A 25,548-nucleotide genomic window follows, 5' to 3' on the forward strand; every position below is an offset into this window, starting at 1 on the left:
GTCTAGAGATGACTGGGGGTTAGTGGATGGGTTTCAGTGGGTCCATGAAGCACTGACCTTCTTTCAAAACAACTGTCTAACTAAATAAAAGCTAAAGTTAAAATTAACCAATTAGAACTACTATGCTATTACTGTGGCTATACAGCCACTGCCTCTGGACTCAAAGGACCCAGGTTTGAATTCCACCTCCAGCTGTTGTACCCTTGATCAAGGTACCTACACTAAACCCACACACACACACATCATCTGAAACCGCTTGTCCCATACGGGGTCGCGGGGAGCCAGAGCCTAACCCGGCAACACAGGGCGAAAGGCCGGAGGGGGAGGGGACACACCCAGGACGGGATGCCAGTCCATCGCAGGGGACCCCAAGTGGGACTCAAACCCCAGACCCACCAGAAAGCAGGACCCGGTCAAACCCACTGCACCACCATGCCCCCCCCTGCACTAAACTCAGCTGTACAAATGGGTAAATATTTCCAAGTAGCTTAACACTGTGGCTCACTTTGGAGTTACAATGTTAACTAAACGCTTATCACTGGAAACACTGACTGGGAACACTGGCTCAAGATGCTAAACGCGACACTGGAGATGCAGGAGCGCAACGGGGCTGCTGTTCGACTCTTGAACACACGGGGGCGCTGCGACACCGCCACACCGGCGATAGCCGTATTTTCAACCAAATAAATACAGTGAGTACAGGCATCTTAAAAGTGTTGGAACAAAAATAGACATTTTTTTTTAAAAGGGTAAAAAAAAAAAATACAAAGAGGTGTACATTCTGTCCTGGACACCTATCGTGGCGCCGTACAGAAAGCCGCTGGGCTGCGCTGCTGGAGTTTCTGAGCCGTTTTTGAAATCTCCGCGATTTGAAGCAGACGCGTCTTCGACGGTCTGGAATATTCATATTGTGGCTGCGGTACAACAGCAAGGGAAAAATGAAACGAGCGAACGTCAGTAAGCATTTCGAGCTTGGCCACACAGGCCGAAGCAATGTTACTGTATATACCCGTACGTTTACATCCAGCGCGTGCAACACTTGATAATCCGAATTCATATTCAAGATTTAATGTATTATTATGCGATCCCCCAGCCACCACATGAGCTTTCAAATGGCATTTATTTATGTTTGGTACACATCAAATAATCCACTCACTCACTCGCTGACTGTCGCTAATAATCGCCAGTTTCTAGTCGGAGTCGCAGTGGTCCGGAGCCTATCCCGGAGTCATTGGCGGCAAGGCTGGGCAGCAGGGTAACCGCATCTTAAATGAAGGAGATCCCGTCACAGGTTTTTTTTTTTCCTCATTCTCTCCATTCCGGGCATGTCGCCGTGACCAATCAGATTGTGACGTCCGCGATGATGCAACGTAAACGGATGACGTAATGTTGCAGAAGACGGTATGGGAAGTGACAGCACGGGAGCCTCCGCGTCAGCGAAGCGAACGGACTTTGGGATGAAATGTTTTGAAATGTTTTGAAATGTCGATCGCGGCGACGAAAGGGAAACCGCGTCGTCTTCCTTTTCCGCATCCCTCTATTTTAAGCTAAAACATATCTGCTTACTCGCCGCGACAGCCGCGCTCAGCCACATTTCACAAGCGTTCAGCGACGCGTCCCGCGGAGCTCACCTGACGTCTGGGGTGGGCGTGGCGGAGGGCGGCGTTATGTTAACGAGGGGGGCGGGGCGAGTAAAATGAATAGGTGACGTCAGCTCGCAGCTCAGGGAGAGTGCAACAAACATGGCGACAGACTGGAGCGGTCGGGGGTGCTTTCTAACTTTAGTTGTTTTTCTGTGGAGCGCGGCGGCCGGGCGAGCGCAGACAGGGAGCGCCGCGGGCAGCGCGAGCCGCATCTTGGGCATGCGCCTGGAGAAGAGCGACAAGCCCGCGTCCACCACCGACAGCGGCGTGATCCAGGTGACGGAGGAGAGCAGGATCCTGCTCCGCTTCTACGGGCTGCACATGAACTCCGGCACTTGGGCGCAGATCAGGTTCACGGAGCACGGCGACGGCGACGCGGAAGAAGAGCAAGAAGAAGAGGGCGGCGTCGCTCCCGCCGCCGCCGCCGACGCTGACAGCTCCGGCAACCGGACCTGTGCCGACTTCACCAAGGACCTGAGCATCGGCAGCTACATGAACGTGAGCGGCCAGGGCACGAGCGGGGTGCTCGGCGTGATCGTGAAGGCGCTCCGCAAGAGCGAGCCCAGCAAGGAGTACAGCCTGTGCGTGCGGCAGAGCGCCGAGGACACGTGGTACCTGCTGGGCGACAGCGACGGCCGCCTGCTCGTGGTCGAGGAGAAGAAGTACCTGCTGCCCATCTGGCTCCAGCTGATCCTCATCTGCTCCCTGCTGGTGCTGTCGGGCATGTTCAGCGGGCTCAACCTGGGGCTCATGGCCCTGGACCCGATGGAGCTGCGCATCGTGCAGAGCTGCGGCACCGACAAGGAGAAGAAGTACGCCCGCAAGATCGAGCCCATTCGCCGGAAGGGCAACTACCTGCTGTGCTCCCTGCTGCTCGGCAACGTGCTGGTCAACACCACGCTCACCATCTTCCTGGACGACCTCATCGGCTCGGGCTTGGGCGCCGTGGTGGCCTCCACCATCAGCATCGTCATCTTCGGCGAGATCGTGCCCCAGGCGCTGTGCTCCCGCCACGGCTTGGCCATGGGCGCCAACACCATCTTGTTGACCAAGCTCTTCATGCTGCTCACCTTCCCGCTCTCGTACCCCATCAGCAAGCTGCTGGACTGCGTGCTGGGCCAGGAGATCGGCACCGTGTACAACAGGGAGAAGCTGGTGGAGATGCTCAAGGTGACGGAGCCCTACAACGACCTGGTCAAGGAGGAGCTCAACATGATCCAGGGCGCCCTGGAGCTGCGCACCAAAACGGTGGAGGACGTCATGACGCCGCTGAGCAACTGCTTCATGATCGGCAGCGACGCCGTCCTGGATTTCAACACCATGTCCGAGATCATGGAGAGCGGCTACACGCGCATCCCGGTCTTCGAGGACGAGCGCTCCAACATCGTGGACATCCTCTTCGTCAAGGACCTGGCCTTCGTCGACCCCGATGACTGCACCACTCTGAAGACCATCACCAAGTTCTACAACCACCCGGTCCACTTCGTATTCCACGACACCAAGCTGGATGCGATGTTGGAGGAGTTCAAGAAAGGTCGGTACGGTCTTGAGGCAGGCGCCCGGTCGCGGTCGAACTCGTTGCGGCTGCAACATCCGTGATTACGATTATTATTTTGCTTACGATCGCTTATTCCGTTGACGCTTTTCTGCAGAGAGACTTGCTCTTCGACCGCTTACAGTCGAATTGAATTAATTCGGGGTATTTACCTTGCTCCGAGGTGTAGCGGGTGCTCGGGTCGGAACCCGGGTCCTTTGTGGGGAAGGCGGCACCTGCTGCTGCTTGTCCAGCGCAGTGGACAATTGTACCCGTCTGGACAGATGAACGTTCTACTGAAGGACTTAGTACTGTACTCAGGGATGGAACAGGACCGACCCCCCCAGGGCCTTAACCTTTAACCAGCAGCCCCCACGTTACAAGACGGATTCCTTAACCGCGACACTGTGCTCCTTTGAATGGCAGCCTGTTTCCTATCGCCCGCGTTGTGTGAGATGCAGCGCTGCTGTTTGGGTGGACTTTGTCCTTCCCTCAGTTAAACAGTACGGTACCGTGTTAAAGGCCGGAGACCCATCCGCGTGCAACGCCTGGCGCTCCCACCTCCTCCCGTGTCTCGCCGACACCACCGGCGCGGAGCTCAGCCGGGCGTTCGCGCCAACTTGAGCTGCGATTCGCACCTGGGGGAACGAGGGCCGTGGCGGCGACTCGAGGAACCCGCGGATCGGCTGAGCGTCGCTCTGCTTTGCCCGTAGACCCCCCTTCCAGGGAGACTTGATTATGGCGAACGATGGCTCAGAGGTCACGGGTTCGAATCGCACCTCCTGTTGCGGTACCCGTTGGGCAAGGTGCCTCTATGGAGAAAATTGCCCAGCTGTTAAAAAAAAAAGTGTAAATTAATCTAAGTAGTACGGTGGCGCGGCGGGTTTGGCCGGGTCCCGCTCTCTGGTGGGTCTGGGGTTCGAGTCCCGCTTGGGGTGCCCTGCGACGAACTGACGTTCCGTCATGGGTGTGTCCCTTCCCCCTCCGGACTTGTGCCCTGTGTTGCCGGGTTAGGCTCCGGTTCCCCGTGACCCCGTATGGGACAAGCGGTTCAGAAAGTGTGTGTGTGTGTGTACTGTAAGTAGCTTGACATTATAAGTGATTTTGCAGGTAACGTCCACTAAGTGAATATATATCAACACACAATAAGAGATCAGTACCACCCCAACCGCGAATGGGCTCATTATTAGGATGGCCTGCTTGTGGTCACTTTGAGTTGGAGACGTGCATATGGGCGCGCGCACACACACACGCACGCACGGACTGGCTCGTCTTCCTGATCCGGTCCTGGAAACGGCCTCTCCGTCTCATAGATGCGCGGCGGACTGAGCGCCGGCCCTACGAAAGCCGATCCCGGCGGGCGCTGGAACTCGACCCGGTCGCCCCGCTGCGGGGACCCGCACTTCTCGGGCCGCCCGCTCCTCCCTGTCCTCCTCCACTAATTATTTACCGCACGGCGCTCAACTTGAAGGACCTTTGTTTTTCCCTCATCCGAGCGCTGGCAGCGCTGTCCAAGGTCGAGTCCAGCGAGTCGCGTCAATGGTCGCTTGTTTGTACGTCTTTTCTTTTTTTTTAATCTCGAGGAAGGCAAGGAAGCTTGTCTTTCCCCAAATCCGAAAATGTAGCCGGGACACGGATCGCTGCCTTCTTAGCTCTGGTCACCTTGGTGAGAATGCAGCCGTTGAAGGTCGTTGCCAGGTGAAGAATGAAGCTTCGCGAAGAAGTTTGCCGATTCGGTTAGATGTGGCGGCGAAGCGACGTGCGTTTGAAGCACGCGCGCAACACCCCCGTCGCGCCGTCACGTCTCGGGCCGCCGCGTTCCTGCGCTCGATCCTTCGTCGTGTCCGCAGCCGAAGGTCACGTCCGCAGGTCCGTCTTGATCCTTTTATTCATTTCGCAGGCGCTGAGCTCTAAAGCGGTGTCCGGCTCAGCGTAAAGAAAAGATGCGTGACTCTAGAAGCAATTTGTCCAAAATCAGTGTTTTTTTTTTTTTTTTTGTGGGATTCTCAGTAAATATGGGGATGATCGTGACAGGTGGTACGAAGTACATTTATGCAGCGCACAGGAGATGCGGAGAGAAGTGGATCTGAAAGATGTGTTCCCAGACCCTTCTTGAACGCTGAAAGGGATTCAGCAGTTCTGAGGGATGCAGGGAGTTCATCCCACCACATCTGAGCCAAAGCAGAGAACCTTCAGACTTTGGTGGACCTCTCGTAAGTGGGACCGCAGAGTGGCCAGTGGTAGAGGGTACGACGGGGGGTGATCAGGTCCTGCAGGAGCTCGCTGAAGAGACGACAACGCGCCCTTTGGTACATGTGGGACACCCCAGCTGGACCGGACTGAGACCCTCCACTGGACTGCAGTCTTACCGATGTCCCGCCGGTTCGTTCCGGCGGCGGTTACACATCAGCGACACTCCTGCAAGCGTGTCTGTAGGTTATGCTGAGCTGGATTATCTGCCATTTTCAAGGAGTGTGTGTGTGTGTGTGTGTGTGTGTGTGTGTGTGTGTGTGTGTGTGTGTATCTGTATCTGACCAGGTGTGTTCATTCGTTTCCCTCGGGGCTTCTGTGGAAGCTCAGCTCCTCTCTGGACCAGCTCGCTGTCATCGGTGTTTCTCAAATCGCCCCACAACCTTTGCCCCACCTGGGCTCTGAGTTCCAGCTCTACACACACACACACACACACACACACACACCGCACCCCCAGCGCCACCCGGCACTCCCAAGGCAAACAGAAAGGTCTTTCCTGCCTTCCTGCCCATCCGTCCATCAAACCTTTCCAGTTACTGTGTTCCGTACCGCGACTCCCCGTTTACCGTCGTTCCTACATCTGCCGCGGAGTGTTATTGTTACGGAGGAAGCCCTTCGAGTGTTTTGCCGAGCCGTGCGGATTCCTCGAGCGCCCCGGCCCGGAGACCAGAGGGGTCGAGCTGCCGCGGCCGCGTCCCTCGCGGGGGCCGTTTTTATTGGCGCGCGTTTGTTTACTGTTGCGGAGCGAAGGGTGACGGCGCTGATTCGGCTTGAGGAACTGCGCAACGTGACGCCGCTGTGACTGGGCGGCGGGTGCGGGGGGGTGGGGGGGTGGCGGCTTTTCGGCCGCCCGGCCGCTCGCTGTGTTTTCGCAGTGTCCTCTTCCTCTTTTTCTCTTCCTGCACTTGGCCTGAGTGCCGTGTGCTGACTCTGCAGCCCCCCCCCCCCCCAATCCCCACCCCCGCCGCTCCTGGCGGCGTTGCGTGACGATCGCGTTGTCCGCTCCGTCTCGTTCTTTCTTACCGCGGTAAGACGGCCACACTAGCGCGCTCACCATTGCTGACCCGCTTGACCGTTTGGTGGCGGTCCGGTGCCGGGGCCTGACGACCCCCGTTGACCCCAAGCAGCGAAGAGAGACGCGATGTGTCCCTTCCGTCTTGACTGACGGATCTGTTTCCTTTTTCCCTGCAACAGATCGGATCTCCAGTTCTGTTGTTTTTATTTGCATTTTGTTGTGGTTTTTTTTTTTTTTTTTTTTTTTGGTACCGTTTATGTCCGGCGAGCCCTGTATTCGCGGTAGGGGGCACGATGGACAGAGCCGCCGCCTTTGGACCTGAAGGCCTCGGGTTTGAATCCTGCCTCCTGCTGCAGTACTCTTGATCGAGGCACTTACCCTGAATTGCTCCAGCAAAAGTGACCCAGCTGTGTAAATAGGTAAATCAGTGTAAGTCACTTTTGGAGGAAAAAAAACAAGTGTTTTTGAGCCTGTAGATTTGTAAGACGGACAGCGTGGTTCCCAGGGGCCTGATGGCCGGGGAGGGTGTCGGTGGCTATAGCGGTTGAGTCGTTATTAGGACTCATCCGCGCACGTTAACATCGCGAGTGGCATTATGGGTATGAACGGTAGGTCATACGTCGGAGGAAGCTGCTCTACGGTCACGTTTGGCTCCGGAAGCCAGCGGTGACCAAAGTGCTCTCCAGACCCATGCGAGGAATGATGGGAATCAAAACCGGCGAGCTGATCTAGTGACTCCCACGAATCCCTGGGGCCGAGAAGGCTCTCACTGGAGCAATTCAAGGTAAGTACCTTGCTGAGGGGTTCTACAGCAGGAGGTGGGATTCGAACCCGGGTCCTTTGAGTGCAAGGCGGTCGCTGCGAGCACCGTGCCTCCCGCTCTCCGTCCCGCACGAAGACAGCGGACGCGGGAAGCCCCCACCGCTTTCGTATCTCCCCCCCCCCCCCCCCCGCTTCTAACGACCGGCAGATCTTCATCAGTCGAGCTCTGCAGATTCATACGTCTGCTGAGCGGTGTGTGTGCGGGCGCACGTGTTCACACGCACGTGAGCACGCCGTGTTGGCCGTTGGCGAGGACGAGGCCCCGCCTCTCGCCTGAGGGGGGGGTTCCTCACCAGTCATCCTGACAAAGCGGTGTGGGGGGTGGGGGGGCACGGAGGTGTCGGGCCTCTGCTTCAGATGACTAAGCAGATCTCTTGTGCCGGAATGAGCGTGGGTGTGTCTCCCAGCCTCACCTCGAGCTTGTGTTGCAACTCGGGCGTCAGGATGTAGGTTTTTTGCGGTAAACGGCCGGTCCTCCGGGTTCAAGCGACCGGTCGGGCCAGAGGCCGACGGACGGCGGCGAGCGGGAGCGCCGCTCCGTTCTCTCACCTCTTCCCAGGGTGCGTGAGAGACGCGGCTCGGCGCGTTTAAGGTAAAAAAATGTTCACGCCGAGCCGATTTCCTGACGGCGGGGGGGGAGCGTTTTGAGTCACATCCCTGCGGAAAGCTTTTCTGCTTCGGTTGGTGTGCAAGTCAGAGGTGGTTTTCCGCAGACGCCGCGCTCACTTTGTTCTTCTCGCGCGACTCATCCGACGGCTCGTCGCTTTCCCAGCGTGCGAACCTCTGGCCTTCGGTGCGTGCGCGTCCTTATCTGGCTCGCTTTTATTAATTAATTTTTTAATTTTTAAAAATTTTTTTTTTATTTTTAACCCCTCGTCGTTCTGTTTACACCTTCGGAGCGCAGCCGACGACATGCCCGGAGCTCTAAGTTTGAGCGCAAAGGTGGAGGTGTAGTGCCTGCGGAAAACACGCCGAGGCGCCATCACGCTCGGCAAGAGGTCGAAATGAGAATTACTTTTTCATTTAGCTGACACTTTTCTCCAAAGCGTGGGTCGTATATTAAATGGCTTACCCGTTTATGCAGCTGGGTGATTTTTTTTTTTTTTTTTTTTTTTTTTTTTTTTTACCATGTCAATTCAGGGTAAATACCTTGATAAGGATACTACAGCAGGAGGTGGGATTGGAACCTTGGGCTTTTGGCTGTGAACTGGCTGCTGAAATCACGGTGATGCTTGCCGTCCCATTATATTAAATAACGCCGCGGCGTCTGCCGTCCCCTCTCCGGACGACGGCGGCGGGTTTTGGGTGCGTCCCGCGTCAATCGCCCGCGCGTCCGACGCGTCGCTTGAAACCGCAGGTGGCGACTCCGTGCCGAGGGAGTCGGCGCTGATGGCGCAGGTGTCGCGGGGAGGCAAAGGAGGGTCCGAGACGCGCCCGAACTCGGAGACGCGCCCCTACGTCACGCGGGGACGGCGTGGTCGGTTTTAAAGCCGCGACCCTGATGACGGCAGCGCGTTCGTGCTCCGGGACTGCGGCTCCCCGTAACGGTCCTCCCAGACTAGTTGGGTGCGAGGGGCTCGGAACGCCGCCCGTCCGGAGCGTATGAGTGAGCAACGCTGGGTTGCGGTTGATCTCTGTATGAGTGTGTGTGTGTGTGTGTGTGTGTGGGGGGGAGTCCTGTGCAGTACAGGGCACGTGATGCTCTTTACCCGCCTCCTCCGCAGAGTAGCGACGATTACAGCGGATGCTTGGGGACCAGGTAACAGGAGCGAGGGAAGAGACCTAGTAAGAGGTAGAGCGCAAGGCCTGCTGGCAGACCCTGTATTCCCCCTGAGCTGTGCCCCTTGTGCCGCACCCCTGCGTCCGTTAACGGAGCGCTCGCGGCGAGACGTTGAAAACACGCAACGCGTCCTTTTCTCCGATAATAAACATTTCTATACAAGTTGAATAAACCGCCTGATGTCTGCCTGCTCCTCTCGGGACGTTCTACAGCGGGACGGTATTTGTTTTTCTGTTCCGGATGCCGCTTTTTCTATTTACAGCCTTACGACGTAAATTTACATTTTCTCCAAAACAACTTACAATGTTAAGGTTACAATTATTTACCCGTTTATGCCACCGGGTAATTTTTACTGGAGCAATTCAGGGTAAGTACTATAGCAGGAGGTGAGGCTCGAACCTGGGACCTTTGGGTCCAAAGGCAGTTGCTCTAACCGCAACGCTACCAGCTGTCACGTTAGATGTCGCATCCTCTTAGAAATCAGAGGGGGTGTTGCCGTCCCGATGCCGCGTTCCTCCGCCGAAAGCCCTTTGCTCCTGAGCAGCGGAGCGCTGACCCGCGAGTCGGAATCGGACGGAGAGGAATGGGAACGTTGGAACGCTGAAACGACGTCGCCGAACGGTCGCATTACGCCCTGCCTTGCATCGCATGCTGTTCACGTGGGGGTGGGGTTGGGGGGGGTAGTAAATGGGAGGCCTGTTTTGTTTCTGAGCCACATGCAATGTTTGGCCTAAATGTCCAGTAGCTCCATAAATGAGGATGTCAGGTAGTCATTGAAAAAGACGTGGTTTGTTCCACAGCTAAGTGGATGAACAAGCCCATTCATCGGGAGACTGATCACTGCTCTTTCTTTTTCCAGCTTCTGTCCAACACAAGTAACAGTTAAAACGTGTTTTGTGCAACATGGCAGCGCGATAAGCGATTTCTTTGTTAAAGGGAGTTTTTTTGTTTTCGTCTCCTCAACCGCCGCCTGGTTTAGAACCTCAGCCGTACATCGTCGCTGTTGTGTAACTGTGTGCCGTCCGGTGCTCTGTAATTAAATTTAAACTCGCGTGAAGCCCACGCCTTCGAGAAGGATGCTGTTCGGCGAAATTAAACCGAGCAGCTTGACGTGTCCGCTCCTGACCCGAAGAGATGTCACGCAGTCGAACGCCGCCCGATGTGCTTTGCGCGAGGGTGGCTCTATGGCACAAGATACGATTAGACTTTAAAGACCGGTTGTTCGCACGTACAAAGGATTTGACGCGTCGATGCTCGTTCGCGCTTTCGGTTTACGGCACGTCTCCGGCGTTCTAAGGCTTCCGTAAAGTGACGGTCTGAATAAAATAAATGCGATGCCAAGAGTATAATTAATGAGAAGGATGGGTATGAGCGTATCCTAAGTGCCATGAGCTTAGCGGTGCGAATAGTGGCAGGACCAAATATAAATACATGTAGTTGGTGACACATTATAAATATATTATATTGCGCTGTGTATTACGTTAGCGGTGCGGGTTCCCAGTTGCATTCTCTTCATTTAGGAGCTGGGTGACAGCAGCGGAATATTAATGTGGAAGCTGGTCCCAAAGGTCGCGGGTTCGAATCCCAGCTGTAGTACCCTTGAGCAAGGTATTTATCTTCAAATTGCCCAGATGTATAAATGGGTAAATAGTAGCTTAACATTGTAGGTTGCTTTGGGGAAAAGTGTCGGCTAAATGATCCCTTCAAGTGTGGAATGCGGGCTGTGTGCTCCGGGGGTCCTCGAGGGATGCTGCTTGAGGGGGGGAAGCCGTTTTCTGTCGCCTTCTTCGCGTCCCGAGTGCTCTTTGCGTGTTCTTTCCCACCTGTTTTCCTAGGCAAATCGCACTTGGCCATCGTGCAGAAGGTTAACAATGAGGGCGAGGGCGACCCCTTCTACGAGGTGCTGGGTTTGGTCACCCTGGAGGACGTTATCGAGGAGATCATCAAGTCCGAGATCCTGGATGAGTCCGACCTCTACAGTGAGTCCCCCTTCGCCGAAAGCAAACGAACCTCTTCGGAGACGCGGGGGCGCGCGCTCGATGCCGCGCATCTCCGTGTGCCCGTTTGACCACTGAAGTGTCCCGTGTCCCTCCAGCTGACAATCGCAACAGGAAGAAAGTGGCTCCCAACAAGAACAAGCGGGACTTTTCCGCCTTCAAGCAAGAGAGCGAGTCGAAGGTGAAGATCTCCTCTCAGCTGCTGCTGGCAGCGCATCGCTTCCTGGCCACAGGTGAGACGCCGAAGGTTCGGCTGGGCGCGAGGAATGGGGAGCGAAGCAGCCTTTCGTTTTTGCTTCGCGTTTTACCGGCTCCTGTGACTCGCATTCACGCGGCTGTTGCGTTGGGAGTGATCTAAAAGCTTTCGAAGCCAAACGGTACGGGACGGCCGTTGCTTTCTAAGGGAGCTGGTGACTGACTAACCGCAACCTCACATCTCCATCACTGCTGTGAGCGCAGCGGATGAGTACAGCTGGAGTTGGGTGACCCTCCGTTGTTTAAGAAAACGGCATCGGGAGCATCTGGCAACGTAATGGTTAGACCCGCTGCCTTTGGAGCCAAAGGTCGCCGATTCGAGTCCCACCTCCCGACTGTTGTACCCTTGAGCAAGGTACTTACCCTACATTGCTCCAGTAAAAATTACCCAGCTGTATAAATGGGTAAATAATTGTAGGTAGAGTGACGCCGTAAGTGAGAAGCGTCAGATAAATGAGTAATGAGAGCAAGAAGGTGAGTGCCGTCGACTTTGAGTTTGGCGACTACTCACGTGGTTTCCGTGGTAAGAGAGGGTGTGGAAGCGGTTCACCGCCGTCCTCTCCCAGGCATGTCTACAAACACGGGGAGAACACGCAAACGCGCAGCTCGTGCACCGGGAGACGCCAGGGTTACCCACCGCGTCGTCAGGTGCTGAACGGTTGAAGAAGCATGTGGGGCACCACTGAGGGGAAGAAGGGAGATCCTCTTCCACCCACCTTGTGGTGTTTTTTTTTTTTTTTAGCTGAGACCTCAGGACCGCGCCTTGCACGGCTCTCATACCTGCTGTTCTCATTGCACGCGGGCGTGGACTTTCAAATGCTTACTGGCCACGGTAAAACAGTTAAAAACATGGCGATTAAAACCGCTATCCAGATTGCGGCAGCAGGTGCCGAAGGGCCTAAATCTGCTTTCTTGTACCGAGGGGTCCCAGGTTCAAAGCCCACCTCCTGCTGTAGTACCCCTGACCCAGGTGCTTACCTTGATTTGATACAGAATTACGCAACTGCATAAATGGATAAATCGTTGGAAGTTGCTTCCTGAGAAAAGCATCAGCTACATGAATGACTGTAAATGATGATGTAGGATGTATGTCGAGTGTGTGCGTGTGTGTGTGTACACACTGCGGCTGGTTCGTCTCCGACCGCCTGACCGGTTCCCACTCCTTCCTGTCCCCAACTCCAGAGGTGAGCCTCTTCAGCCCGGCTCAGATCTCGGAGAAGGTGCTGCTGCGCATCCTGAAGCACCCCGACGTCATCCAGGAGCTCAAGTTCAACGAGAGCGACAAGCGCTCTTCGCAGCACTATCTGTACCAGCGCGGCAAGCCCATCGACTTCTTCATCCTCATCCTGCAGGTAGGCCTCCCCGCGTGCTCTGCTCTGACTCCCAGGACGCCCGTGATGCCCTTGCCTTTTTAGTTCTCACCGGAGAGGAATTCAGCCCATGGAGTGGTTAGGCCTGGATGGGACCCGCTCTGGAGAAGAAAAGGGCCTCATTAACATTGTGGCGGTCGGGGTGTTGGAGTCGTGTCGGTTCCCCGAGGACCGGCGCTCGGTGGGCTGTTCAAAGGATAGCGCCGCGGGACCCCCCCCCCCCCCCCACGTGGACTTAAAGATGAATAACGCTCCTGTCGGTGTTTGTTTATTCCCTTTATGCAGCTCAGATGAGAAGATCGAAGGAAGCTGAGGAAAGGAGCTCTGCGTGACTTTGAATAGATGATGAATGTCTTGACACGTTCATCGTTTTTTCCAGGACAGGTGTAGTAGCGCTTGCACCTTTTCAGGTCCGCGCGGGCGTCGAGCCACCTGCGGGCGTAGAGCGGCAGCCGCTTTTGGCGTGCGCTCTCCGGCGCGTTCGCATCGCTCGCTTTGCAGCCACGCGAGCGGCCTTGCCGTCCGCTTCCGCCAGTCGAAATCCGGGAAACGACCCGAAATGCGAGATGAAGGTCGGGCGTCGCACGCCGGTCGCTCGGCGGTCTCTCGCGGAGCCCTTCGCGCAAGGAGCGCGCTTTCTCAAAGTCTTGTTTGTTCTCTCGGTGGGGGGGGTGATGGGGGGCCAAAGCGAAGATGGAGCACATGCCATCCTTCCTACATCGCTTTTTCCATAAGCCTCTTCTCTCATTTATGCCCCTAAACAATAATTAAGCGGAGACACCGTCTCCATCGCAGGGCTTGCGAAGCCTGATCCCGGCGAGAGCCCAGGGCTTCTCTCCCACGCTCATTCATACGGAGGACGGCAGGGCGGGGGGGCCTCGCCCGTCTGAATGTAGACGCGCGCTCCCGATTGCCCCGGCGTTCCCCGGAGGATGCTGACATTTCAACACGTTACATCATCTCGCACGACATCCTTGTGTCGGCGTACGGCACGCTTAGCATTCATTTATATGAGCGCCGTGTCTAAATGTAGGTCCTCCGAAAGGGGATGTGTGAGATGCATCTTGGTTTGTGTGTGTGTGTGTGTGTGTGTGTGTGTGTGCGTGCGCGCGCGCGCGCACAGCAGTGGGAGGATTAGCAGAGATCCGGAGGAGATGGGAGTTTATCCTGCTGATGTATCGTCTGCTCCTTTCTGTATTCTTCTCCAATTATGGCAACATGGACCGACTTCCTGGTAATTGCAGTTATTGTTAGTCTTTGTTTATTTTTTCATCTTACTTATGTAGACAAAAATGCTGGGTAATGATAGCGCATCTGGGCTGAACATTAGAATGAACATTAACTGTAATTTCCCAAGCCAAAACACTGTCATCATCGCACAAATATTTGTCCTTCTGTTTGGCAGGGGAGTGGGAATAGGAGGGTCCCGTTGGGGAGGGGGGGGGCGGCATTAAGGGAGGGCCGTCGCGGAAAAGAATGTGCGATCGCACCGAAGCTGGTGGCGCGCAGTCGGTCTGAGCTCCGGGCTCTTATGTCCCCGCCGCAGGAAACGGCGAGGGGACGGTAAACCGCACGCCGTCACGCACTGGCCCGGTTGCGCGGAACATCTCTAAGGTCCCTCTGCCAACATCCATAGTGTGCGAAGAATGGGTTAAAGAGGAAATCGTGCTAGTAAACGCAGGGTAAATGAAGCGTGTTACCCGTGGCCCTGTGTCGGCGTGTCTTCGTAGACGTTTGCCTGCGTTACACGGTTAAATGGTGGTTAAGGTCATGGACTCTGGGCCTCGATGCTCCATGCACAGGTGGCCTTCCGCTTGCGACCGGGTTCCCTTCTTACATCCTTATGCTGCGTTCTTTAAACATTAAGGATATATAAACAATTAACATTGATAAATCCTACATTGCGTAATAGTGCTTTGTTTATATATTTTATATATATGTTTATGTGTATATATACACACATACACCGATCGGCCACAACGTCAAAACCGCTGAGAGGTGACGTGAATAACGTTCGTTATCTCGTTACAATGGCACCTGTCAAGGGGTAGGATATATTAGACAGAAAGTGAACGGCGAGTTCCTGAATTTGATGCGTTGGAAGCAGGAAAAATGAGCAAACGTAAGGATCTAAGTGACTTTGTGATGGCTAAACGACTGGGTCGGAGCATCTCCAAAACGGCAGGTCTTGTGGGGTGTTCCCAATATGCAGTGGTTAGTACCTACCGAAAGTGGTCCAAGGAAGGACAGCCGGCGAACTGGCGACAGGGTCATGTGCGCCCAAGGCTCATCGATGCACGTGGGGAGCGAAGGCTAGCCTGTCCGGTCCGATCCCGCAGAAGAGCTGCTGTGGCGCAAATGGCCGATAACCCTAATGCTGGCCGTGACGGTGCATCGCGGCGTGCTGCGTACGGGGCTGCGTAGTCGCAGAGCAGTCGGAGTGCCCATGCCGACACCGTCCACCGCCGAAAGTGCCTACGATGGGCACGTGAACATCAGAACTGGACCATGGAGCAATGGAAGAAGGCGGCCTGGTCTGATGAATCACGTTTTCTTTTAGATCGTATGGATGGCCGGGTGCGTGCGCGTCGTTTACCTGGGGAAGAGACGGAAGCGGGGTGCACTATGGGAAGAAGGCAAGCTGGCGGAGGCAGCGTGATGCTCTGGCCAATGTTCTGCTGGGAAACCTTGGGTCCCGGCATTCGTGCGGATGTTACTTCGACACGTATCGTCTACCCAAAGACTGTTGCAGACCACGTACACCCCTTCACGGCAACGGTATTCCCTGATGGCAGCGGCCTCATTCAGCAGGATAATGCACCCTGCCACACTGCAAAAATTGTTCAGGAATGGTTTGAGGAACCTGACAAAGAGTTCAAGGAGTCGACTTGGCCTCCAAATTCCCCAGATCTCAGTCCGATCGAGCATCTGTGGGATGTGCTGGAAAAAACAAGTCCGAGCCATGGAAGCCCCACGTTGTAACTTAGAGGATGTAAAGGATCTGCTGTCAACGTCTTGGTGCCAAATACCACAGGACACCTTCAGAGGTCTTGTGGAGTCTGTGCCTTGATGGGTCAGAGCTGTTTTGATGGCATGAGTACGGACAGCTAGTAGCATAGTGGTTAGAGCTGCTGCCTTCCGACCCAGAGGTTGCAGGTTCGAATCTCCCCTCCCTCTGTAGTACCCGTGAGCAAGGTACTTACCCTAAATTTGCTCCAGTATAATAACTCCGCTGTATAAATGGGTAAATAATTGTAACCGTAACACTGTAAGTCGCTTTGGAGAAGAGCATCAGCTAAATGAATAAATGTAAATACGCTCTGGCTACGTTTATTCTTGATCTACACGGTGTGTGAATGTCACACATGTACATATTTGTTTGCGTCCTGCACTCCGCCCTCAGTCTTGCTGGAATTCCACCAGGCTGGGCACCGGTACCGGGTGCGAGCAAGACCCCTCCGGCCCACGGTAAATACCGTAGGGGGGTGGGCTACGATGTCGGATCGGGTCCCCGCGGTGGGCAGGTGGGGTTCGCCAAGTCCCTCTCCTCTCTGGGTCCGTGGCGGAGATGACCGCAGCGCTCAGACGGCGCCGGGATCAACTGTTCCGTGCTGTTGCTGTAGTTAACGCATTCCTAGGCTGCAGTCTAACGCTGTGACGAGGGCCCCCCCCACACACACACACACTTTCACTGCCCCAGTGAGCAATCCAGGTGCGAATGAATGCAGCTGCGTGTCCTTTGCGCTGTGTTTGTCTGACCGTGCGTACCTGTGCGTTCGCTCCTCAGGGCAGAGTGGAGGTGGAGGCGGGAAACGAGAACATGAAGTTCGAGACGGGCCCCTTCTCCTTCTACGGCGTCATGGCCCTGAGCACGCCGACGCTGGGTGAGTGTGTCCCGCCGCGTGAGCTTCCTCTGCGCCCTCTGACCGCGCGCTCATCCATCCGTCCCCTTTCCTCCACCCCAGGTGGCACGCCGGCACCGCGATGCTCAGGTACACCCCGGGAAAGGGTGCGAATGCGACCGCTGTGATTCGCCGGGGGTTTGTTCTGCGCCTGCGCTTCATAACTGTGTGATAAAATTGAGTCGGCGCATCCGGCTCAGTTTGGCCGGTCGCCTCTCTGCTCTCCTGTTTGTCGTGAACGCCCTTTAACTAGGTGGCCGACATCCCGTTGTGTTGTGAGCCATTTGGAAAGGGCACGGGGGTTCATGCTGAGAAGAGGATGCTGCGAGGGATCAGTTAGGGATAACGGCACCGTTTCCACACACTCTTATTTAGCGGCACGTTTGTGTGTGAGATCATACTGGAATGGAGATGCTTGCTACAGGTGAGCCCATACATGACCTTCCCATGCCAGCGGACGGTCTTTCCCTCTCTCGGGGGGGGATGGGTCTGCCCATCTGCTCGGGAATGCGCAGAAATGTGTGAAGCATGAAGCGGCGAACATGTAGCGAACAGGCCGCGCGAATACTTCGTGCGCACGTACGTGGAAAGGTCGTGCACGTGCCGCAGGCCCTGCCAGTGTGAGATTGCAGAGGAGAAGAGCTCGCCATTGCCTGCCTGCTATGCTTCTGGGAGCAGTGATGGAAACTAAATGCTGCGCTACTGCCACCTAGTGGTGCCTCTTATAATGGCAACTTGCGCACTTTGTGTTGTGCTGTGAAGCCTCAGTTCAGGGGTGGGCACCCTCTCTTTTCCTCACCATTCCTGTGCTTGACTTGCTAAATTATTGTTTAAATTTATTTCAGACCTCTGACACGAAATCGGATATATGCACACCTGAACTTCTATTTATTTGTGTTTGCAGCGGGTAGCGTAGTGGTTAGCGCGACTTTTTTTGGACCCAAAGGTCGCAGGTTTGAGCCTCGCTTCCGGCTGTAGTACCCTTGAGTAAGGTACTTACCCTAAATTGCTCTGGTAAAATTGCCCAGCTGTATAAATGGGTAAATAATTGTAACCTCAACATTGTAAGTCACTTTGGAGAAAAGCATCAGCTAAATAAAATTTTTATGACATCAGCATTAGTAACAGTGGACCTACAAAGGCATTTCACATTGTGTTTTAAAAAAAAAAAAAAAGTGTAATTTTGCTTGTTTTTCCATGACGCGTTACAGATGTGCAACATTTTATGCATCATCCGGTAATGTTACAGCATAAACGACAGACCATGTAAAAATGAAAGTGGCAAAAAATGTTTTTGAACGCCATGTATAAATAGCCTGATTTTAAAAAAAAAAAAAAAAAAAGCTTACAGTGATATACAGGTGGTCCCCGATTTACGGTGGGGTTCCGTTCTGCGAAACCCATCATAATTCAAATATTGTAATTCGAAGAAGCATTGAATACACTTAATGCAAACCTCTGTGTGGCACGCTGGGAGATGCGGATTGCTGCTGTTGCCCAGCATCACTAGAGAGTATCGCTCTTCGTATCGCTTGCCTGGGGAAAAAAAAAATCAGAATTCAAAATTCGAAGTACAGTTTCTACTGAATGTCTGTCGCCAGCTCACCGTCGTAAAGTTGAAAAAATCGCAAGTCAAACCATAGTGAATCGGGGACCACTGTACACTCATTCAGTAATTCGGACGTTTCCAGGAATATTTATAACATAACGTCTAAATGGATCTGACCGCGCACGTTGTGGCTGTCGGCCAGCGGGTTGCCCACCGCTCCTTGGCTGGATACTTTTCCTTGCTGAAGCATGACAAACCCCATCCATGTTTGCATTTAATACATTCAGTCTGTTTTCAGGTTGAGCGCAGAGGTAGAATATATGCAGGACTCTGTTTCAGCACGGTTTCTCTCAACACCGCTCCTTTTCTCCTCACTCGCTGGTTCTCTCGTTGGCCTTTGGTTTCCGGAGCCTCGCTGTTGACCGTCTTGGTGACTTTTCCGGTGCACGTACCACTGATGATTACCAGTTCTGTTGGAGAGGTGCGGCAGACAATCTCTGTCATCCTGCCCTCATACCTCCCTGGCTTTTCCTTCTCCTTTCCAGTCTTTATTTCTGCTGAGCTTTTACATTTACATTCATTTAGCAGATGCTTTTCTCCAAAGCGACACACATCTCAGAGAAAATACAATGTGTGCATTACATTAGCAGGAAGAGACACTTGGATGAAGACGTGTGATTCTCAAGTACAGTTAGTTACTTTCCACCAATGTACAAAGAACCAATGTACATCACATGGGTAGTTACATAAAACAAGTCCAAATCACTTTCCTAGTAATAACCTTTTTTTTTTTTTTTTAAAATATTTGAAGGTTATGTTCATATATAAGCATTTACATTACATTAGTAGCTGCGTAAAGGTTCATCCATTATTTAACAGGCATGATCTCAAAGTTATAGAGCATGAACATATACACGTTACATGAATGTAAGCGATCATGGGAAAAGTGAATCCAAAGAAGTGAGTTTTAAGACCCTTTTTTAAATGTGGACAAAGATTCAGCAGTTCTGAGTGAGAGGGGGAGGTCGTTCCACCATACTGGAGCCAGAACCAAGAACCTCTATGCTTTACCTTTCGTGTATGGGAGCACAAAGCGGACAGATATGGAAGAGCGTAGCAGTCTGGTTGGGGTGTAGTGGATGATCAAGTCTTGTAAATAGTTGGGAGCAGTTCTACTGATGCATTTCTAGACGATAACCAGGGTCTTAAATTTGATCCGGGCAGCTACGGGAAGATACATGCGAAAGCTTCGGCAAGTGAAAACACAACTCGGGCAGCAGCGCTTCTGTATCAGCTGTACAGGTTTTATGGCAGTAGCAGAAAGGCCAGACGGGAGAGTTGCAGTAGCTTAGACGGGATGTCACCATGGCCTGGACAAGTAGTTGGGCAGAGTCAGTTGTGAGATAGGGACGAATCCTACGAATATTATGCAGGATGTATCTGTACGTCCCGGTTGTGACTTCGATGTGCTGAGAGAAAGACTCTCTCTGTCTCTCTCTCGATAATCACTCCCAGACTCTTAGCCGAGGAGGTAGGCAAAATGAGTTAGTTGTCCAGTTTGATTGAGATGTCATGACTGGAAGATGTAGGATCTCTGTTTTGGAAAAGTTGAGTTGGAGGTGATGATCAGACATCCATGCAGAGATGTCTGACAGGCAGGCAGCAATGCGTGTGGAAATGTCTGATGCTCCAGGAGGAAAGGAGAGGAAGAGCTGGGTATCATCAGCGTAGTAGTGGTATTTGAATCCATGGGAGACGATGACAGAGCCGAGGGAGAAGGTGTAGATTGAGAAGAGCAGGGGACCCAGTACTGAGCCTTGCGGGACTCCAGTTGAGAGAGGCAAAGAAGGAGAACAGGACCCCCACCAGACCGCTTGGTAGGATCTGTGTGATAGATAGGACTCAAGCCATTTTAGTGCCATTCCTATGATGGCAAGCCGACTAAGAGAGGAGAGTAGAATCTGGTGGTTGACAGTGTCGAATGCTGCAGACAGGTCAAGGAGGTTGAGGACCAAGGAGAGGGAGGCCGCTCTAGCTGACTGGAGAGCATCAGACACCGCTAGGAGCACTGTTTCTGTGGAGTGACCAGCTTTGAATGCAGACTGATATCTATCGAGGAGATGGTTCCGGGTGAGGAATTCGGATAGTTGATCACAGGCCGCCCATAGGGAGTAGGGAGACTGGTCTTTAGTTTTGCATTGAGTCAGGATCCAGAGAGGGTTTCTTTACCAGAGGTGAAATGAGGGCAGTTTTGAAGGCAGATGAGAAGCAGCCAGAGGGTAGGGAGGAGTTGATGATCTTGGGGATGAAGGTGGAGAGTTGTGGGGAGATGGTCTGTAGGCGTGTCGATGGGATCGGATCTAGCGAACAGGTCGTGGTTCTGTGTGACAGCAGGAGGTCGGAGATTTCAGTTTCTGACAGGGGCTTGAATTTGGAGAGCGCGACTTTGCAGGGAGGTCCAGCGCGATCAGGGCCAGGTGATGTCGAGAACTTGGCAAGGTTCTGCGAACACGTCGGTCACTCGCTGTTCGCTTGTGCTTTTGAGTGTTGCTGTTGTGTTGATGAAATGGCAGCATGTAAAACGCCACCTAAAGACTGTATGTCCATAGCTGTGGATACCAAGAGCAGCTCAGAGACCGCGTGTTGACCGATGTGCCACTAGTGTCCTCTGCGACTCACAACCAGACTTTACCTTGGGTAACATCTGGTAACATCTGACATCCTCACAGACAACATTTGCAGAATGCAGAAAACAGCGCTGCAGAGATTTCTCTCACATAACGTAACAAACTGCATAATTTTTTCAAGAATGTGGACTTTGGAGCACATGTAATTTGTACCCTAAAATTGGTACTGTCTGAGCTTTCATCTCACACTTACGAGAAACTCCTTACATGAACAGAAATTACTGGAATCAGCAGTTCACCTGGAGAACATGGAACCTCCTCCCAGTCTGAGTCGGGTGCCGTCGGGTACCCACCTTGCCTCTACAAAGTACCACAACAGCATAAAACAAAAAAATAACAGTAAGCTACATGTTGAGAGTGAAAGGTGATAGAAAAATGAGGGCCTGCAATATGTGTTATGCATAAGTAATTTAGAGCATGTGGGACTTAAGCCTGGATTTAAAGGCATCCATAGCAGTTTTAATACTGGACTTGGTTTTGAATGAGATTTTCTCTGAGCGTAAAACACAGAGCATGCATTTTGCATGTCCAGTGGAAAAATGGGTAAATGTTTTGTGGCCCAAGAACAAATTATTATTTAACTTTTTCCATTATTTTTAATGGGCAAGAGTTATGAGATGGAACGCTGTAATTGCAGTAAAAGACACTTGCCTTGATTTTTGTCTCTGTATTCTGAAATGGATCGTCTTAACACTTTTTAGAACATTTCTGAAATGCAAACAAATATAATTGTCAGACATAGAAATAGTTCTTGAAGTTTGAACAAATTGTAATTTTACTTTGAATGTATTTGCACGTACGGGACATTGGTCGGACGCAAATGTAACAAAAGGTCTCAAGATTGCGAGTACACAGTCCTTCGATTAGATAAATCCACTAAATCCATTATATGAGGCACCATGTGGTGGTGTGGTTAGTCACCCTGCAATCGAGAAACACAGCTCAAATCCTACTGTAGTGTGCTTTACCCTCAACAGATAAAGTAAAAATGACCCAACTGTGTAAATGGGTAAATAATTTTGAGCAGCTTGGTCTGTAAACCGGTAAGTTGCCTTGGAGATGGGCCTTGGCGCAAAGGATAACAATGGCTCATCAGTGCTTTTGTAGTTCAGTTTTTTCCTGATTTGTATTGATCAGATTTAGGAAAACCTGTTTAAATCAGTGCTTGGCTCTCTCTCTCTCCCTCCCCCCTGCTCTGGTTGTACCCACCTTTCTTTCTGCATCTCCCCTCCCTGTAAGCCTACTCTTCCTCTTGTCAGATTTCCGTTTCTTTCTGTGTCCCTCTCTCCCCCTCAGTGCCGCCATCCCGTCCTCATCGCCTCTCTTTAAAGAGATTCTCTCTGTTCTATCGGTTTCCAGGTAAACTCCGGCATGTGCGGGGCCAGCATCGCTAACACGGGGGTAGCTAACTCCAGCGCCCGCCGGAGGAGTAGACAGGGGTGGCTATTACCAAGTGCTGCTTCTGAAGAGCTCTGATCCAGCAAGAGCGATCCAGTAGACGCAGCTCACGTAGGAGCCATTGGAACCTGAGCTCAGCTCAGCCCTCATTATTGCCAAAGCACTTCTCGCCCCAGGAGTCCAGGATGTTCGTGCTGACGACAGTGGAAGTGTCTTTGGAGGAGGGGGAGTAGCACCCAGCTGGATCAGGGCTCTGCGTGAACAGTCTCCCTGGGTGGGCAGCGGTAGGAAGGGTGGGCCGACCTAACTGTAGGGGGCGCTCTGCCCCACGGCATCACCACCCTGGCATCATATAACAAACTCACAGCACTAATCACCTCACATGTGTCGCCCGACCCCTGCGATCGGCCCGGGGTCGGGCCGCATTGCGCGCCGGCCCCCCCGCTCCCTGCTCTCGGAGGCCGGCCGGATCCCTCCGCTTCGATCCCGGTGCCGGCGATGGGGCGGTGGGACAGTTCTAGAGGATTTGTCCCAAAGAGATGGGTGCAAGGGCATGGCCACCATGATGAGGCTCACAGCTGGCACTGCCCCAGCGCATTGTTACTGTCTTCCTTCAGCAGGGGGGGCGCCGTCGTCCCTGTTGGAGACACTGTTTTTTTTGACCGACTGCTGTAATGTGACTCGGATTGTTAATGTTTTTTTCGTGTGTTTCTGCTTTCCAGCACAGTGTAAACCCAGCTTCCTGTGTCGGACCCCCCTTGAGTCCCTCACACACACACACACACCATTCACTTAGCCACTCAAATACCTTCAACATTCATCATGCAATACTAATGTAAAGTGCCAACCCCTAACGCACTCGCACACCCTTTGAAACCGTCAGACGATCGACACCTTCTACAGGTTCCTCGTGGCATCCGATTGGTTTCCCCTCCTCGGGATGTAAACGCACTTTACCGCAGTCAGACTAGCGCAACAACGCACGGCCACATGATGCTTCAGAGCAGAACCCGATGAAAGAAAAGATAATTAATGCGCGGATAATGAAACTGCGGGAAAAGGAGCTCCGGTAAACTACCAAAGTAGTGTCCTTATTAGTAAATGTGTTGTAGACCTTCACTCGAACCATTAGGTTTGTGTTTACTCTTCTGTTCACCCCAGTCTTTATTAACCACTCTCTCTGCTGCCTGTCGCCGTCAGCAGATGCTGTAGATTGAAGCTCTGACAAAGCCCACTGTCCTGGTCAACCCCTCCCCCCCCCATACATCTCTCATCTCGCACCGCATCTGTTTCACGTGTGATGCTGACCCTGCTTTAACCGTTCTCGTCCGCTGGGCTGTGTGACGTGCCGCGTGTGGCCACCCCCGCTGTCTGTGTGTTCGTGTGACAGGCGGAGGTCTCCCGTCGCAGGCCTGCTGCGATCGGTGCCTTTTTTTTTTCCCCCGCCCCCCCCCCCCTCCTGCTCTCTGATGGCGCTTTCTGTGTTTCAGAGTTCCGCTCGCCATCGCACCTTAGCGGTCTCAACCGCTCGGCTTCTCTCAGCTGCACTGACCGCTCCGAGCCGCAGTCCGTCAGCGGCAGCAGCAACCAGCTGAACAGCATCCCTCCGACGCAGTACACCCCCGACTTCAACGTGCGCGCGCTCACCGACCTGCAGTTCGTCAAGGTTGGCCCCGCGTTCGCAAGCCGAGCAACTCGTACCTAAGGCCGGACGCCGGTCGTCGGGCGCGGTGACGTGGTTGGGGGTCCGGGTCAGAATGTTAAAGGTTCAGTCGTGTTGAATTGCCGGCATGTTCACGTGGATCACGCCACGCGCTTGGTTTTCCCTCGCTGATGTTGCCCCCGTGTGCTGTGCTCCCGCCCGACTAGATCACGCGCTCTCAGTACCAGAACGGCCTGATGGCATCGCGACTGGACAGCACGCCGCAGTCCCCCGAGAGCGCCCGCACGCGCTTGGAGCAGCTCCCCGCGCAGCCCCTCGAGGCCACGGAGAACGGCCCCGACGAGACCACCTCCCTGCTCAACGATCAGAACTGCCTGCCCGCCCGGCAGTCCAACCACAACAGCCACAGTGAGGGCGGCATCTGACGAGAGGAGGCCGAGGGCCCGCACGCACGCACGCACGCGGATACACACACGTATAGATGCACGCAAACACACCCCCGCACGCAGTCTGCCGTGCCCCGGCTTCCTGGTGAACCTTCGACGCTCCGCGTCCACCCAGAGTCTCGAGACTGGGGGGGGGTGGGGGGTCTCATCTTGAGGAGGTGGACAGTTCACAGCATGGACTGCTCTGTGTGTTGGAGGTGAGGATGCGGGGCAAATAGGCTCGTGTGTGTGTATGTGTGTACCTGTGTGTGTTTGTGTGCGTGCGTGCGTGCGTGAGAGAGAGAGAGAGAGAGAGAGAGAGAGAGAGAGAGAGAGAGAGAATCGTGCAGGAAGGTCACGCGTGCAGGGGCCTGAATCGCACAGGGTACAGCTCCTCCCACGCAGGGCTTGCTGTCGGGGCTGGAAGCAGCAGGAAGGGCGAACCTTAAGCTGCACGGACTGACTGATCTTTTTCTAAAGACTCTTATAGGCGTTTATTTTCTCACTTTTGTACGAAAAGGCACCCGGAGTCCCCTCCGCACACAGCGAGCCGCAGACGACCCTTTATTCGACGAGTTGCGTCGTCGGTGTCGGAAGCGCCGCGGGGGGGTCTGCGCTCGAGTCGCGGCCCCCCCCGCTCTTCTTTCCCGCTGTTCCGCACGTCGACACCACGAGCCTCAACTCAGGGAGAGCGAAGAGTACAAAGTAGTACACTACAGCTAGACGGGCGGCTGTTCACTGTGCAGGCATAGAGAAAACGCTAGACATCAAAGATGAGAATTTTTAAAATTTATCAATCTTTAGATATATACATAGAGAGAGACAGAGACAATCCTATTTATTTGTTTTAAGTGAGGGGGAGGGGGAAAAAAAAAATCTGTGCGTGGGTCTCCCTGGAGTTGTGTGTCTGAGGCCTTGCCCGGCGTGTGTGTCCTTGTGTAAATGCCCCATGACGCAGTGTGTGTGTGTGTGTGTGTGTGTGTGTGTGTTACCAGCGAGCGTGACGAAGGGGTCGGCATAAGAAACCTTAGAGGACATCCCCGGAGGTGAAGACACGGGAAGAAATCTTGAAGTGACCTTGATCTTGACGCGTGGATCTCAACGAGAGCTGCGGGTCCCGTGTTCGTTTTTGCCAGCGGTCGGCTTTGAGCGTGTGACTCGAGTGGAACCTTTAACCATTAGTGGCAGGGTGTGTGTCTGAACCGAGACTTCCAATATAAAATATATGTATTTATATATAAATATATATAAACTTTGC

General features: G+C 53.5%; 1 protein-coding gene across 4 annotated transcripts; it reads left to right on the forward strand.

Moving 5' to 3' along the window:
* The first annotated feature begins 1,168 nt into the window (after positions 1–1,168).
* LOC108940327 (metal transporter CNNM4-like) lies at positions 1,169–25,542 on the forward strand. Of its 4 annotated transcripts, none has more exons than XM_029257065.1 (8): positions 1,169–3,177; positions 10,880–11,023; positions 11,140–11,274; positions 12,479–12,648; positions 16,454–16,558; positions 22,064–22,163; positions 23,693–23,868; positions 24,072–25,542. In XM_029257065.1, exons 1-8 carry the CDS (start codon positions 1,743–1,745, stop codon positions 24,288–24,290), a joined length of 2,484 nt encoding a protein of 827 aa, XP_029112898.1. In that variant the 5' UTR covers positions 1,169–1,742; the 3' UTR covers positions 24,291–25,542. The 4 variants fall into 4 exon arrangements, with proteins under 4 accessions (XP_029112898.1, XP_018617910.1, XP_018617908.1 ...); XM_018762394.2 differs by lacking the exon at positions 22,064–22,163 and adding an exon at positions 16,632–16,658 and having other exon boundaries at positions 16,454–16,550; XM_018762392.2 differs by lacking the exon at positions 22,064–22,163 and having other exon boundaries at positions 16,454–16,658.
* The last annotated feature ends 6 nt before the right edge of the window (positions 25,543–25,548 follow it).

The sequence above is a fragment of the Scleropages formosus genome, chromosome 12, assembly GCF_900964775.1.
Source record: "Scleropages formosus chromosome 12, fSclFor1.1, whole genome shotgun sequence".
Lineage (NCBI taxonomy): Eukaryota > Metazoa > Chordata > Actinopteri > Osteoglossiformes > Osteoglossidae > Scleropages > Scleropages formosus.